Source organism: Scomber japonicus, chromosome 15 (assembly GCF_027409825.1).
Source record: "Scomber japonicus isolate fScoJap1 chromosome 15, fScoJap1.pri, whole genome shotgun sequence".
Lineage (NCBI taxonomy): Eukaryota > Metazoa > Chordata > Actinopteri > Scombriformes > Scombridae > Scomber > Scomber japonicus.
In genome coordinates this window covers 21,428,251-21,445,290 of record NC_070592.1, presented here as the reverse complement: position 1 = coordinate 21,445,290, position 17,040 = coordinate 21,428,251, and the positions used below count along the sequence as shown (strand labels likewise).

Below are 17,040 nucleotides of genomic sequence, written 5' to 3'. Positions count from 1 at the left end.
TCCTTAGCGCCTTGTTTGTTTATTTGCTTCTATTTCATCCTAAGTGTGTGTGATATTGATTTCCTGCTTTATTGAGTACAATCAAATGCAAAGTAAATTAAACCATCAAATAATATGGCTTGGACATCGTATCCTTTAGAATTGTTCTCTTTTCATTAACCAAACAATCTGTCTAGTCACCTTGGTCTGTTTGTTCCGCTTGGTCTCATTTGTTCTTACTTATTCATGCCTGTTTGATTATGCAGTAATCAACTGTGGTGACCCCGGAGTGCCAGCAAATGGGGTCAGGTTGGGGAGTGATTTTACCTACAACCACACTGTCAGTTTCCAGTGTTCTCCTGGGTTCACCATGGATGCTGACCGGGCCTCCACTCTCATCTGCACCAAGGATCGCACCTGGAATGGCACCAAACCTCTCTGTAAAGGTATGTTATGCAGGATGATGTGAATTACATTATGGTATATACTATATGGTGAGATGAGTACAGAAGATGGCTTAAGCTACGGAAAAGGAGCAAAGAAGTGATTGTGAAAGGAGCAAATGTGTGAAATCATGGGTGGGTTACATAATTATTTCCACTTTGGCCTCTTGGCATTATTTCAGAATTATCTTTTCTCCATCATTTTAAATTATAATAATGGTTATTCAGACTGGAAAGTACCACATCATTTAAAGCAATATACATTAAATCCTCTAATTTCTCTCTCCTTTTAGCAATTGTCTGTGGTCCACCACCCACTATCCCAAACGGACAGGTTGTCGGCACAGACTTTACCTGGGGCTCCAGCATCAGCTACTCCTGCAACCAAGGTTACCAGCTGTCCCTTCCCACCGTGTTAACATGCCAGGGCAACGGCAACTGGAGTGGCGAGAAACCACAGTGTTTCCGTAAGTGGCACCATGCTGGAATTATATTACATGTCACTGATATCTCTCTGACTTTTTTGTCACCCAAGTATGAACTGGGTGTGTCACTTGTTTCATATTTCACCCGACTTATCTGTGGTTATGGGTATTATTCTGTGTTTGTCTTTCTAGCTGTGTTCTGTGGAGACCCAGGGATGCCGGCCCAGGGGAGGAGGGAGGACAGAGGCTTCACCTACCTTTCTTCCGTCTCCTTCTCCTGCTACCCTCCCCTCGTCCTGGTGGGCTCTACCAGGAGATACTGCCAATATGATGGCACCTGGAGTGGCACACAACCCTCTTGTATAGGTAAGTTCCTCTCTTTACGGTATATTCTGACATATTGAGAGTGTACACTATTTGGTGTAATAATTAATAGAATGACTTGAAAGAGTGATGTGGTTATTAGCACTAGTGTGTGTTCTACAACCACAGCGCACAACCTTGGGTAATCTATTTCATAACTTTCATGTAACATTTTACCAGCGCAGTATTAGTGTGGGATAAGCTTCTTATTAGCTGACCATTGCACCGTGCTCCATTATGCTCACTCCCTTTGTCTTGATTGACTTTTCCTACAAAGAAAGAACAACAAGCATTTGACCTAGCTAACAAGCTCTATTGATTCTATTTTTCAATTATGATAATTAATTAAAAATCCATAACGTTTATTATTTCTATTTCAAAATGGCCGTAGGTTCAACCAAATCTTTCATCTACACTGGCACAGTGCAGACATACAATGTGTGGAGATATTTAAGGGTTAACACAGGGAGACTGCAGACTGAGTTTTGGCCCTGTTTGTTTTGGCCCTGTGTCAGCAGAACATATCAGTCCCCACTGCAATAAACATCCTTAAATAAGAGTAATGCCATTTTAGTTACAAGACACATGTGTATGCTGCAGTTAGAAGCACTTAAGGAAATCAGAAAATGTGGTCAGATAGAAAATCCAGATTAAATAAAATGAATTGTTTCAGCCCTCAGGTTTGTTAAGATATAAGAAGTGCTGAAAAATATTCACACATGCAAACCTCTGACACAATAACAGTTAGTTTAAACATGAATTCATTATCGCCTAAAGTCACCAGTTACTCCTCTACCTATGCATTATTTATCAGCCACTTTGTTTAACGACTGTCGAAAAACTGGCATTAGTGAATTAATTCATTAACAGGGTGTGTACTGATAAGGCCTGCGAGTTTATCATTGTGTTATACTGTAAGCTGCTCTGAGAAGGGATTGAGAGTGTGTTCAGATCACTTATAAATACTTGTGTGGGATTTTTGTATGAGAGTTTGTAGGTGTAGGTTCACTCACACATGTGCATTGCAGGTGTGTCCATGTGCATGTGTGCGTGGTTGTCGTCATACAGTAATTTATGGCCTTCATTCCCACAGTCAGTATTTCATGCCAGGCTTGTGAAAAATGCAATTTCACATACAATGACTCTAAGGTGATATATCCTTTTGCTGTGGGTGACATGTATATATTAAATGGGATCTGCTTTAACATGTGAGTAGTTATCATAGAATTGTTGTATGTGTGTTTCAGATCCTACTCACACAACCTGTGGAGATCCAGGCACTCCTCTCTTTGGAAATCAGAACAACAGTCAAGGCTATCAGGTGTGAATATGTGGTTGAACAGGAAATTGAATTCATGTATTGAGAAAAAAATTGATTTGAAACCTTTTTATATGCCATTCTTTATGTTGATCCGCATCAGAGAAGAAGAAAAGATTAAAACGTGAAAGAATGTTTCTGCTGATGTATTTTCTTCCTTTATCACTGGGCTATACATTTTGTCACAGTGTGGAGAACAAGGATACATCAGAGTTGAGGTTATGAGAAATTACACCATTCAGCCCTGACCCTTCTTTCTGGTTATAATATAACTATATTAATAACGTTCTCTTCTTCTGGGCTCATTTGTTATTTTCTATAGAGAATTTCAGGGGGCAGGGTAGGTTAATTGCTTAATAATAAGTGTTGTTATTCTGTCCACACAACAAAACTCAAAATGATTTTAATATTTAAAATGCTTTTTATGATGGTACATTAGAGTAGAATTATTACTCTCTAAGACCATATTCATATCTGACAATGTATTTATAAATACAAATATTAGCAACATATGAAGAAATATGTTTAACATTAATTTTCGCCCCCATAATATATAAATCAATGTTGAAAAATCCCCACAATTTTATCCTACCATCTTCCATAACAATCTAATAAATTATGCCATAATTATTGTTAATTCTTTCACTTCGTGGGCACATATAATGAACTATCCTTACTTTGAAATGACAGCAAAGTTTATCCTGACCAGGTTGAAGTATTCCAACTTCTAAAGCTATACATTATAAAAAGATGACAAAAACATTTGCTGTCAGCATTATTTTAGTTTCCCTTATAAATTACAGACAAGTGTAGAGGCTTAGCAGTAGAGGACCTTGTTGTTTTTTGGGGGATTTTGTTTTTTGCCATTAAAAAAGGTACAATTGGCTGTGTTTTTGTACAACTTGCTGGTAACATAATAACAGTACTTACAGCTCCGAGAGCGTAGAAACAGCAAAGGGTAATATATGATTTTTTGCTCTGTATGTGAGAGCACTATGTAAGAACAAACCCCAGAATGATCATTAAAGTGAGACTTTTATGTGCAATTTCTGCTTTCTGTTATATTTAATATTCTCACATCCTGATGTGTGTGTGTGTGTGTGTGTCTACTTTCAGATCAGCAGCACTGTGTTCTTCAGCTGTAGAAAGGGCTACTTGCTGCAAGGCTCTATTTCTCGCACTTGTCTACCCAACCTCACTTGGAGTGGTTTTCAACCTGAGTGCATAGGTACGTACACAGTCTGCTTATACTGTAAAAACATATGTAAAGTTGAGTAGTGAAGATAACCTTGAGCAAAAGTTCTAATTTCTCCAAATTTGACACCCACACATTGCATACACTATTTCATGACCCCACATCTCTACCTCTACCCTTTTTTCACCTTATGTTTTCTTTCTTACACGTGGCTCTGATCTCTCTCCTGCTTATATTCTCATCCTTACTTCTTTCTCTAAAGCCCTACTCTCTTCTTCTTTGGTCCATTTAATCCCTCTCTTCTCTCTCCTTCTCTCTCTCCAGCCCACCACTGCAGCCAGCCAGAGTTGCCAGCCCAGTCTGATGTGAGAGCTATTGAACTGCCATCCCTTGGCTACACGCTGATCTATACATGTCAGCCCGGCTTCTACTTGGCTGGTGGATCAGAGCACAGGACCTGCAGGTCCGATGGGAGCTGGACTGGGAAACCACCTTACTGTGCAGGTATAAATATGGTTTCATTAGGGAACATGGAGAAATACATACATATGCAAAGACATGCAAAAATGTTGTTTTTGCTGCAGCTAAATTCATTAATAATTAGTGACTAAAGTGAATGCCAACATATAGTACAGGTTTACATATGACTTGCTGGTGTTGGAAAGCACATGTATGCAGACACCAAACCTCATAATACTACAAACGCGTACACATGGCCACCCTGCTTTCCCATGGAGCCACACAGATGTACTGAACATTCAAGTATGTCACCTCACAGTTTCCAATAACACTTTGCATTGAAACCGCTGGTTGCTGTGCTAGCATGGGATTCAGTGGTGACTCAGAGGTTGGGAAATTGAGGACTCACCTAATGTGGATGAATAGCTCTGTTAACACTTGCTTATTCTCAGACACATGCCAGGGTAGCATGGTCCATCCATCACACAGTTGCACAGCATGGCATTACACACACACATGCACACACACCCAAGCTTTGAAATTAACAAGGGTGCAAAACCTGATTAGGCCAATGCATCCCATTGATTAGGTTAGGAGACGCACCTCTTATAAATGGTGCAGCAGTGTTAACAAGGTCTAGCAGACAAATAGACCTCCATTAAGACACCCCCAAGCATCGGCCTAAATACATATAGGAAAAAAATAGAGTCATCGACTACAATTATCTACGGTAGACGATTGCTAATGGCTTAAGGAGAAAGACATACTAGACAGGGATTTCCATGTGATGGATTCCGTGCCAAGCTGTTGCTGAAATATAGAGGGTGATGGGTATTTTTAAGGCCCTGCCATTAAGAGTGAAGGCATGAAAGAGAACTGGCTTTAGCACATACAGGATATTAACAGCGCCTGTGGGCGCAGTGATGGAAGGACGGCTCAAAAGACTGGCAGCTAATAAAGCACAAGGCTGGAGGAATGTGTGTGTATGTGTGTTTGTCTGTGCCTGTATACATTTATACAAGGTGATATTTGGGCTCATAAACTACCATCAGTATACCTGTCTGTGTTTGTAGTTTCGTGTAAAGCCCTCTTTGCTCTGTTTGTCTGTGTGGGTGTATGTTTACTACTGTGGTGTAGTCCTTCGGCCCCATGTGAGTAGTAAGGCATTATTAAAGTGCTTCTCTTGAAGCTGCAAAACTGTGTCTCTGACTTAGCCGTAGCCCCGCAGGGACACCCAGGCTGCTCTTTGACGCATGAGTCAAGTCCTGTCGCTGGCAGCCCTCACTCTGGACATCACAGAGGTTAATAGCCATGGAGGAAGTAGGGAAGTGCTGATGATGACATCCTCCTCTGCAATTACTTAGATCTTTTATTTTGTACACTTTACCCATTTACAAGATGAACTTAAAAAATATTTTTTTCAGTTACTATTGTGCTCTTTTGCTCCTCAGCTGATAATCGCCCAAGTGGCAAGAGCCCAGTGGGGACAGTGCAGGAGCCACCCTCCAAATTACCAGGTAAAACAAGTCTTTTTCCGTTTGTACATTTGTTTCAAATGTTTTTTCTATTAACTTTCCTTCTCTATCTGTGGTTCTCAGTAAACCCTCAGCACAGCATCCCAAAGTAGATTTTTTAGTGAAACTAATAGGGGTTATCGATCTGAACTGATCTCACTGACTTGTTCCCCATCCCAGCTTAAAGGTGTAAACCTGGCACATGATTTGACATCCCTGGCACAATTTAATGCTACATCAGCAACAAAACATTTAAATGTTGGGAAGTGTGTGGTCTGTGTGTCTAAATTGAAAGAGTTTCACAACACCTTCACAAAATAAATATATAATAAATAAATTAAAAAAAATATGTATATATATCTATATATATATATAGATATATACATAGATATACATAATAATTTGTCACTTCTAACTCTGCTCCTCCTCTGATACTCCCATCCCTCTTTCAGTCCCTGGTGGTGTATTTGCTAAGAACTCTCTCTGGAGGGGATCCTATGAGTACCTGGGGAAGAAGCAGCCAGCTATGCTCAGCATCACTGCCTTTGAACCCTTTAGCAACCATGTCAACGGGACACTCATCGACCACAGTGGAGTGGAACTCAAACTATCTGGTTGGTACACTAAAAACAGAAGTCACAGTACAAACCTTCTGAAAACACTCACTTGTACACACCATGGGTGGCTTTGAAATTTTATTTGAACACATTCTCATATTGGAGACCCCCCATGTTTGGTTTTATCTAAACAGACAATTGTGAGATAAATTGAAGTGAGGAGATGGAGCAAAAAATCAATGTGGTCGCTGCATGGAGTGGATCATTACTGCTGTAACTGAACAGCACACTTTTTTTCCCCCTCTGGCATAATCACTGCACAGCTGTGATCATTAAGACACAAATTTGCATCAGCAAAGGCCTGGACACACACCTCTGTACCTGGGTGCTATCAATCTTCATCTCAGTGTAGTAATAACTATTTTCCTCTGTGTTGCACTTTCCCCTGAAATAACTGTTGCTGAGTCATGCTGTGGTATAATTTTGGTTTTGCACAATAAATTAAAACACATTCCATCCATGTAAAATTTGGACACAAAATTTCCACTTAACTAACAATTATGAATTATCATGATTTTTTTTATTGTGCTTGTACATGTAGCTTGGCTCACTTACATGGACCAAAGCCGAAACGTATCCATTGTCTCATTTTTAAAAAAAAGTCAGATTTAGGTTCCTTTATCACAAGCCAGAAGCCATCAATACTAAATGGACTCACAAGAGAAAATTAATGTTTTTTTTCTTTGATTGACTTCATTTGTCTTCTGATCTTGTCCACTGAAATTATAGTTGTATTTGAACTTCACTCAAGACTGCAGTTTGACTTTCCGTCATCTATAACATAACAGGGCTGCTAGAAACAGAGAGGAGGCAACACAAAATGATGGGAAAAGCCAGTGCTACCATCAAGGGATGCATCAGATTTAGCTTCTGAATGCCTTGTGTATGGGTCTAAACTGTATGCCTTTTTCTCTTGTAGGAACATATAAGAAGGAGGAAGCCCAGCTGCTGCTACAGGTCCACCAGATCAATGGCCCTGTGGAGATCTTTCTCAACAAGTTCAGAATAGACAACTGGGCTCTAGACGGACATGTAAGTGCAAGCCCAGGGTCAGGTTCAATACAACACTTGTCTTTTTAACTGTGGATATGGTACATCACACCCCCACCCACAAACACACACACACACACACACACACACCTATGTTGTGAAATATGCACGAACACACATGCACACTAACCTTGTCACTCTGGGGAGATGGAGGGCCAACAGAGAGTTTTCTCTTTAATTAAAATGTCAGTTAAATCATTTCCTGGTAATCAGGACTCGACAGACCCCCTCCACTCCTCTCTGCCATATTATCCCCCCAACCTCAGGCACCTCTCATACACACACACTCCAGATATAATTAAAAACAAAACAGGTCACAGTATATGTGTGTTCTGCTGTGTGTAGTTGTATGTGTGAAACGCATGCGTGTCTATGTATGAGTATGCCTCTCATGTAACATGGTTGCATGTGTGCAGCGTGGCTGAGAGTGTTTATGTTTGTGCGCTTGAGCAGAAAAACATCATATTAAATGTCATCTATAAGAGCCCCTCTCAGCTCCTGTGACATGATTTCATTTTCTGCGTGCACCAACTGCTGACACTTTGATGATATGTTCCTTTGTAAAGCGTGGATGTGACACATAAAGTGTCTGTCTTCCATTCCTCTCTCTCTCTAGGTGTCCTACATGTCTCCATCCAACTCCTTTGTGTACCAGGGATTTGTTAGAGGAAAAGGCTTTGGACAATTTGGTCTCCAGAGACTGGGTGAGTGAGCTGTTCATTTGGTTATAGAAACCACTGTGACCAAGCGGTCTCCTTGGGGAACTGTATGCCTGTGTGTTTCCTCCTGTCTGAATTTCTATCACCAAAATCTTTCTCTTAAGATACGTGTAGAGCTCTCAAGCTTAGCTTCAAGTACATTCACAGCATGTACTTTGCTGTGTTGCATTAGTCATTTATACACTTTTACAAATGCAAAAACTCTTATGGAGAATGTGGCTGTGAATACTGTAGAAAGACACAAAGATCAAAAACATGTTTAATAGTCAGAGAATGACATCTGTACACGTGTGGATGCCTGTGGAGTATTTGCTATGTCATATAACCTTACATCTCATAGTTGTGATACAGTTTACAGCATCCATTCGTTGCTGCATGTCATTTTTTGGTTTCTTTAGCATCTTCAGCCAAGCTGTCCTAGATACAGAGCATTTTCAACAAGCTGCAGCTATCAATGTATTCTGCTTTAAGTTTGTGACCTAGAAATCCCACCCACGTGATCCTCCTCTCTGCAATTTTTGCTACAGTGTGTATACAACAAATCCTTACATCCTGACTCTATGGGTCTAGATAGCTGCTGCAGTCCAGCAGTTATGTGTTTGTGAGACAGATTTATTCCCCCAATTTTCCTTGTGGTTTCATGCCCCTGAACCTTCAAATAGTTCCATGTCTAACATGGGGAAAGCACCTGTCGTAGATCAAAAAAAGAATGTGTTTGTGCTCATTTTAAGTTGTGCATTATATGCTAAGCAAATATATAAAAACAGGATTTTTGGATTGTTAAAAGCTTGGGAGATCTGCTTTGTGTTCACAACATTAGTTTGCTGCTGCCACCCACTGTTGCAATCCAGTTAAAAGCATATGGTATGTGTAAACAGAAAACTAATGAATGAATCTATTTAAAACAGTATCTGCTCATCAGCAGTACAGTTTTTCTATGTAATCTCTGATTTACATAAAATGTAATATGTAGTCTGCCAGCACTTAACTCATTTAAAGATGTAATTTTTCCTGTGTTTATCATGAGCCTCTCATGTAGTCCCTGTGGCACACACGATGTGGAAGATGCTACACATATCCATATGTGATGTTGATCTTGTCTATGTTATCTATGTCAACTTTTAAGCGGATGATGCTAGTGGCACTTTTAAGAAGCAAATGCCAGATGGAATTAATTCCATATTGGCAAGATAGACTGGACAGTGATGTAGGTATAAAAATTTAAAAAATCAGATTTGAGCAGTGATCTTGAATTAAGTATGAAGGTACGTTACGTGTTATTAACATAGATTAAGTATGCGTGTGCACTGTGAAAGTGGATGTGAAAATTTGCGGTAATGAGAAAGGAGCCTGAACAGCAGGTGTTGAACCTTCTCCTCCGACCAGCCACAACACAATGATTGGGCAAACAGCTTTTTATTAATCTTGAGGACTGGGGCTGGTGCCAGTTTAAGTGTGTATGAGCAAATGGATGTGAGAGCCTGTGGGGATAGGTTGGACGTCTTGGAAGTAGTCCTACCCAGTTTGTCGACGCTTTCCTGTTTTGTTTTAACTCGGTGGTGTAAGTGCAGAGTGTGTTTGTGCATCTGTTTGTGTGCTCGCGTTCATTCAGCAGGGGGTTGATTGGCAAACACCACCGCTCCCGCTAATTGAATTCCTTCTTGTTTGTCACTCGTTCTTTATTGGAGCTTTTTTGGCATTCTGTGGCAAACAGGTGGGCTGTCATTCCGCCGTTGTTGCTGTTGCAGACACACACACCTCCATAAATTAGAGAATGAATCTGAAATGACTTAATAGCTGTCGGCCTTTGATGTCAGTAATTAAGAGTCATTGTTAGGATAATGGAATTTGACGTTCGTGGGGGGGGGGGTGGTGGCTGGGGATTAAAATAAAGCATAGAAATAAACTTTAACAAGTGACTTGTCTGCTTAGTCCATATGAATGAAGCATTCCTGGCAGCCCTCTTAAGCCATTAAAATTCCTTTTATTTCAGTGTTTTCCTGTTTGTTTTTCTTAAACATTTGTCACAAGTTCATGGCAGAAGGTGGGGAGGATAGTTTATTTTATGTGTGTTTATGTGATTAGATTGTAATGTATGAAGTCATATTAAAGTAAAGACTCACTGCTGTCTCTTTTTTCTTGCAGAGAGTTTAGATCCCAGGGGAGACAACACAGGCTACAACTTTGCCTCCAATAGCAGTTCAGTGGCGGCAGCCATCCTAGTGCCTTTTATAGCCATGATCATTGCAGGCTTTGCTCTGTACCTCTACAAACATAGGTAAGTTTTATATCATTGTTATATTTGATATGTGACGTTGTGACGTTATCTTCGTTCTGATATCAGTAAAAATCTCCATCTGAAGCACTTCAGTCAAGAATTAATCTACCTCTGTTATTTCACCTCTGAATCTTACTTCTGTCTGATTTCTCTTGGGAGATAAATGCACATACACTCTACAAAATGTGTTAACTTGATATGGATTTCTTTAATCCAGTAAGGCATATTTTAACCTCAGTAAGAGAAAATCATAATTTCTAAAAATGAAGAGAGAAGTTGACCAAATCCGTGGACCAAATCCATATAAGTGTTGAAACCATTAGTCATTTGATCAATTATTCCATGGAAAGAAAATCTATCAGCAAAATATGAATGGTCAGTTAATTGTTTAAGCATTTATCAATGTGAGCTGAACAATCTATGTTAATTTGTTTCATTTCAGAAGAAGACCCAAAGTCCCCTTCAATGGTTATGTGGGCCATGAGAACACTAATGGACGAGCTACGTTCGAGAACCCAATGTATGACCGCAACATTCAACCCACCGACATCATGGCCAATGAGACAGAGTTCACAGTCAGCACAGTGTGCACAGCTGTATAGCGACTGCTTCCTCCAGAGGTAACAAAACACCACCAGACCACCTGCCAATGTAATACAGTTTGGACTTAGAGCTTTAGGCATCATTAGATCCACATTTATTTCAGAGTAGAGAAAAAAGTAGTGATCACCTTGTTGCTAACCTGAGTTAGTCACACATCCAGGGTATCAAAACGGCTGAAACAACAAGACACATCCTCAGAATCCAGTTTCAAACTAGACCTTTTATACCATCCTTTTCTAAAATTAGAGAAACATGTGATGTCTTTGCACTTCCTTTGATCTGTATCTCTCATATTAATGACTCTCATTTAGCTTGTTTATAGTTTTTTTTGCTTATTTTCAATTTTAGCCCTGTTACATTAATACTTGTATCTTCTCTCCCTCATCATTCTCATTTCCATTCTTTTGGTTATTTCTTTCTTATTTATTTCTTTAATTATATTAACTATTATTTTACCTGCTCATTTTTGCTCTCTGTATTTGATTTTCTTTCAATTCCTCTTTTCCTTGCCCTTCTCTAACCACGTTTGGTTATTCTCCTACACACCCATCCCTTTTTACATCCATGCATCATCCTTGATTCAGTTAGGGAAGGAGAAGTGCACCACATCTTCGCCCGCCTGCCAACAGAGGACATCTATAGTTCCTTGAGCAGAGGGCAAGACAAAGATTATTTTATTCGCTGAAATACATTCAAGAAACATCTCCAGTGGCAAAAGCTCTTACCTGCAGGAGACGAGAAAAAAAACAACAAAGGAAACCATGTGAAGACAATGACAACTGTAACCAATGCCAACAACAAAATGCTTTTTGTAACTTAACATGGTTTCTTTATCATTTTCCACATTTTGAGGAAAAGCTTCCACCTGAAACTGCAGCTGGCAGGAGTACCGCTGGAAGCAAAGCTGTGATGACTTTTCTCACCGCCCTCCGCCTAAACCCAAAGGGAATTTTAAGGTCAACTTTATGTCATGATATTGACCTGTAGCTAACAGAGATCTCTGTGCAAGTGAACTGTATGGTGGACAGCGCCGTGTTGGCCTGTGTCAGTCAAAGAGAGACAGTCTGGGCTGTTTCAATTCATTCTTCTCTCTGGTTTCCATTTGCTTTTTATTCTTTTTCTTTTTATAACGCTGCTTGCTTTCTGTCATGAGTAATTGGGAATCCTGTTTCCCTCCCCCCTCCCAAACGTCTGCTTCTGAGGCTACAATTCTCTGGCTGAGGAATGAATTAAAATTTCAGTGAGTTTTGAAGGCCGTGTTAGAGACACGCATCCCGTCACTACTTTTCGGGTTCGACTCTGTGGTCTTTTTTTGGAAGCAGGGATGACGTTCCGCTTGCTGAGGCAGCTGTGTCCAGAGCAGGGGTTAAAAGGTAGCGAGGCCTGCTGGGTAAAAAAAAAAAATAGAAAAAAAAAAGAAAGCACTTAGTGAGGTTGAGTGTATACTTGAGTGGGAGAGAGTGTGTCTGTGTGTGTGTGTGCGTGTGTGTGTGTGTGTGTGTGTAATTCTGCACACATTTTGTGGTAGCAGCATCTGCAATGACTCCAAATATCTCCTGTCTGTTTTAGCCCCAAAGATTCAACCAGATTCAAATTCCTCCATATTGTTTCATTTTATGTCTGATGTCTCGATGCTCTGGACACCAATAAATTCAATTCATGTCTACCTACAGTAGACCTACTGTTAATGCTAAATCAGAAAGCAGTGCAAGTCTTTAGTTCCAACTTTCCTGTCCCAACTGATCCATGCGCAATCATTTCACATTTTTGTGTTCGAGAGATACTGAAAAGAAAGCGTGGGTAGACAAAATCCACCTCTCTAGCAGATATGCTTATATCAAAATGTATAACAAGAGGAAATAATCTCATTTGCTTCAGACAAGCATCGGCCGCAACCTTCCTGCTACTTTGGCTCTGAGGCACTTGTGGAGAAAAAGACATTGGCTGGGTAAAGAGATGGGAACACTGATGTTTCCACGGATATACAATCACCTTGGGACCACATCTCTCTCTTTTTTCTTTTAACACTCCATTTCCAAAAATCTGAACAAAGCCGCAGCACCAGTTTACAGAGCGACAAGTGGCACATTCTCTTTGGAAAGACTGCAAGTCTGATGTCAAATTTCTCTGCTTTTCACATTCTTTTTAACCCTGGATCCACTTTCAAATGTTTCTATGGCTTGAAGGTGGTTTAATGTATTTTCTCTAATATGAAAATGTGTATGAACTCCCTTAACCTGGCCTTTGGAAAACAAAGATCAAAGTGTGGTCATGTTCTAACTCCCTCGAAATGTTCAACTTGAGGGTGCTTGAGTTTGAAGAATGGATGAGTCAGTGATTCATTCCTACTGGATTACATTCATGTCTTTCCTTCAAGTCAACTTCTGACAGCTCCATCCTTTTGAAAAAAAAGAGTAGCGTTGCTTTGTTTTGTCTTCAGTCGTCATGGAAATGTAGTAGAAGGCTTCTCAGAGCTGTGACAGCAGGGGAGTTGCTGGTACAGTGATTACTCCCATGCATTAAATTGGAAATGATAAACATGGGGGAAAAAAAGTGGTAATGCATCTAATGCTTCAACTCCTCAAATGTGCGGCAGGGAGTGATGTACAAAAAAATATGGTCTTAAAGGTACGACACAGGAGGGAACCGCCATCAGATTGACACTCAGACTATAACAGCAGGACTCTAACTTAGCTGATGAAAGACATGCCTATAAGAAGAGAGGATTCAAAACATGAATGCTTTTATTAGCTTTTTCATGTGTTTAAAATGTGTCTGAGCAGAGGAGCTGAAGGACCTACTGTATTTCAAACACCCTGCTCCTGGCTATTTACCACTTAACTATCCCCATACCTGTGTAACCTGTGGATGCTGAGTGGGGTGAATAGTGCTCCAATTTCACCGCAGCAAATTGAGCCATTACATGCAATTTGCTTGAATTTAGTCTTGCTTCATTGTCGAACCCATATCGAACTATGAATCCATCTTACCATTATCACTGGCAGGACAGATCCTCAATTATGCAATGTTTGACTCCCAAAAAAGCACTCTTAAACATCCATACTCCTTTGATTCACTCTGTCCTCATTGGCATCCTTTTTCTTTTTAGTAACATTGCTAGAAATTAGGAGGAAAATTGAACTTACGTGGATTTGTTCTGGTACATTAGTGCATACATATATATATATATATATATATATATATATATATATGTATATATATATATATATATATATATATGTGTGTGTGTGTATATGTATTTAGTCAAAATCAAGCTTCATGCCTACAGGTTTTTCAGTGAAGTCTTTAAAATCAACTACTGTACATAATTTCCCTCAGAAATCCAGGCCTTTGAAACCAATCACTGTATTGTTCCTTCAGTCAGTTTCGCTGTGGGTTGGTAATTGCTTTTACAATTTTATTACTTTTAAAGCTCTCGCTTATCTCGACAGTACAGATAGAATATTGCCCCTTGCCTGCTCTTGTCATGAATTCATGGAACAGGAAACAATTGAATTACCCCGGAGATTTCACGGGGAGAGGAGCAGTTACACTCACATTATCTTGAAGGCATTGGCTCTCAGTTCTCATAGTTCTATGTGGCTGTTGCATTGTGCATTTCATTTATTTTCATTCTGAAATTGCTCCAAATATTTCAACAGAGTGGATAGCTTCATTGCTTTCCAGTTAGTTTCTGTTAAGACCGCTTTTGGTCTCCTCTCCTCTGTTTACTCCTCCCATGGCAACATTTAATACACATTACGCAACATTTTATTAAGCTGGACTGAGTGTTAAAAAACAAATGTGATTAGCTGGTGCAATAGGATATGATGCCCCCTCTCCCTAGATGGAACTGATTCAATTTGAGTAGATTTGGTCAAACATAATCTATGAGCATAAGCTCACACAACTATGATTGTTTTAACCAACAAGGGCTCAATTTTAGGGAATTCAGAAATAGGTATAAAGGGCCAAACTCATACCTTCATGTTTTTGTACGTCCTTCGTCTCCAATAAGCACTTTACGTTTATTATAGTGCCTTGGTACAACCCCGTGATACTAATATGATGAACCAGCTCAAGTGGCTGTAATAATTTCTTTACTAAGATTAGAAGATTATAATATTATTATGTCAGATATTTCAAATTAGAAGCTCGTTTTTCTTGTTTGTCCAGTCCTTGTTATCATAGTTTGTTAGGATAATGTTGATGTACTCATCAGTTTTTTGTCTTTGTTTTCTTTGCCTACAAGTGAGCAATGTGATCATTGATACTGTATTTTGATGTGCAAGGATTAACGTGCTTGCATTTAACGTGCTTGCCTACATGAGTGTTTTTATTGTGCATGTTTTTAAAAGTTTAAAAAGTTCCCTTTTCAACCAAAGAAAAGTATCCAAATTCAACCAAACTGGAACTCAGAAAAATTACAAAATTAAGATTAACTGTTCAATCACTTCCTGGTGTTGCTTAATATGGACATTCTCAAATTCTCACTCTCATTTCATGCTGGTTATTTTGTAGGAATGGGAGTTTTCACGTAATGGGTGCTGCATTTATAGAAATATTTTCCTTTTAACCCACCTGGGTTAGTCCTGGAAGTTCTCAAAGTGCAGCACATTTATAGAAAAATGAAGATCAGTGAGTTTCGAAAGGAGCCGTGCTATAAGAGTTAGAAGAGTCTTTCTTGATAGCAGCTGGTTACTTCCTGGTTCTCTTTGCATATTTTAAGACAGAAACTCTGCTCATCCAAGGTTCATTTTCGTTATCAGCCAGACACAGCTCTGAGTTCTGTCCTCCTCACCATCTCTTCTATAATGAAACAGACCACAGCTATGGTCTTTGAGTCCCCATCAAGTTCACTGAATTCTCACACAGTAAGGGACTAGACCAACAAACTTCCAATTTCTTTCTGCAGCTAGAGCTCTCACCACTTCAGTACAGACCACACTGTACATCTATTGAAAAACCAAGCAATCCATCAGTCATGCTGTGTGTGACATACTCTGCATCAACTATCATTTGTAATCTCCCACCTTTCACTGTCACATACAGTCACATATAGACGGCTGTGACAAAGCCACTCTTACTGATGTGTTTTTCAGGCCCATTCCATTCAATTTGCCTTCACTATTCAGCCCATTTCAGTGCGTCTAGTGGGCTCAGACGTGGGGTAAAGGGAGAGGAGATGTATTTTGAAAAGCTATGGAGCTTAGATGAATTTTATTCTACAAATGGAGATAAGAAAGCACTGTTGGTTCCACAAGTTGTCATCAGATCGCTGGAGTTATAGCTGAAAAACTACTGAATGTATTTCATTACACTGAGTGCATCAGAATTTATCTATCTATACTGTGTTCAATATCCGTAATCCCACAACTGCTCCTCTGTTTGTGTGCAGTAATAGTAAAAAATATATATATATCTGTGTTGCCAGTATTGTCATACTTGGAATAAAAAGAGAATGTCCAATTTATCTAGAGTATAATATAGCAAAATATTTACAGAGAGCTGCTTTACCAGAGATTACAAGATTACAAGAGACTTTACATTCCTGTATGTTTGTCATGGCAACAGTTATTTCAAGGTCCCATGTTCCCTTTTAATTTTATGTTGTTGTTGTTGTTGTTTTTTATTAAACATTATTTTATGGCATTCCAGAAGATCTCTCAATTAACTCTAAATGAGAGTGAAATTCATGACAACCCATAAGCACCTGAGTGAGATCAACATGGCCCTTGAACGCCTCAACAAGACAACAAAACAGTAAAAGGCAAAGATTCCCAGTCGATGTCTTGCTGTACACCAAAAGGGGTTACCTGTAAAGAGATGGACAGACGTGGACTGGAGCAGACTGTGTAACTACAGAGAGTAAACTGAGAAAGTGTCTCTGAGAAAATGTTAACGAATAAAAAACTTCTTTTTGTACAGAGATATATTTTTATGAAAATACATTTGTAATATAAAAAGAAAAAATGGATTGACATATATGTAAATGTTTTTCTTTTTCATTATTGTAGTACAAATGCTAGTGGGGAGTATATGAAAAATCTATATATATAAATAAATATATATATATA

General features: G+C 39.3%; 1 protein-coding gene across 1 annotated transcript in view; it reads left to right on the top strand.

Moving 5' to 3' along the window:
- Positions 1–16,780, top strand: part of csmd2 (CUB and Sushi multiple domains 2) — a 251,575-nt gene extending 234,795 nt beyond the window's left edge. Inside the window, exons 60-73 of the mRNA XM_053333740.1 lie at positions 246–425; positions 716–889; positions 1,040–1,213; positions 2,458–2,531; positions 3,645–3,756; positions 4,048–4,227; positions 5,143–5,165; positions 5,678–5,699; positions 6,149–6,310; positions 7,233–7,345; positions 7,980–8,067; positions 10,228–10,360; positions 10,803–10,980; positions 16,622–16,780. Of these exons, the coding sequence (XP_053189715.1) occupies positions 246–425; positions 716–889; positions 1,040–1,213; positions 2,458–2,531; positions 3,645–3,756; positions 4,048–4,227; positions 5,143–5,165; positions 5,678–5,699; positions 6,149–6,310; positions 7,233–7,345; positions 7,980–8,067; positions 10,228–10,360; positions 10,803–10,962 (1,595 nt within the window). The 3' untranslated portion in view covers positions 10,963–10,980; positions 16,622–16,780. The remainder of the gene's footprint in view (positions 1–245; positions 426–715; positions 890–1,039; positions 1,214–2,457; positions 2,532–3,644; positions 3,757–4,047; positions 4,228–5,142; positions 5,166–5,677; positions 5,700–6,148; positions 6,311–7,232; positions 7,346–7,979; positions 8,068–10,227; positions 10,361–10,802; positions 10,981–16,621) is intronic.
- The last annotated feature ends 260 nt before the right edge of the window (positions 16,781–17,040 follow it).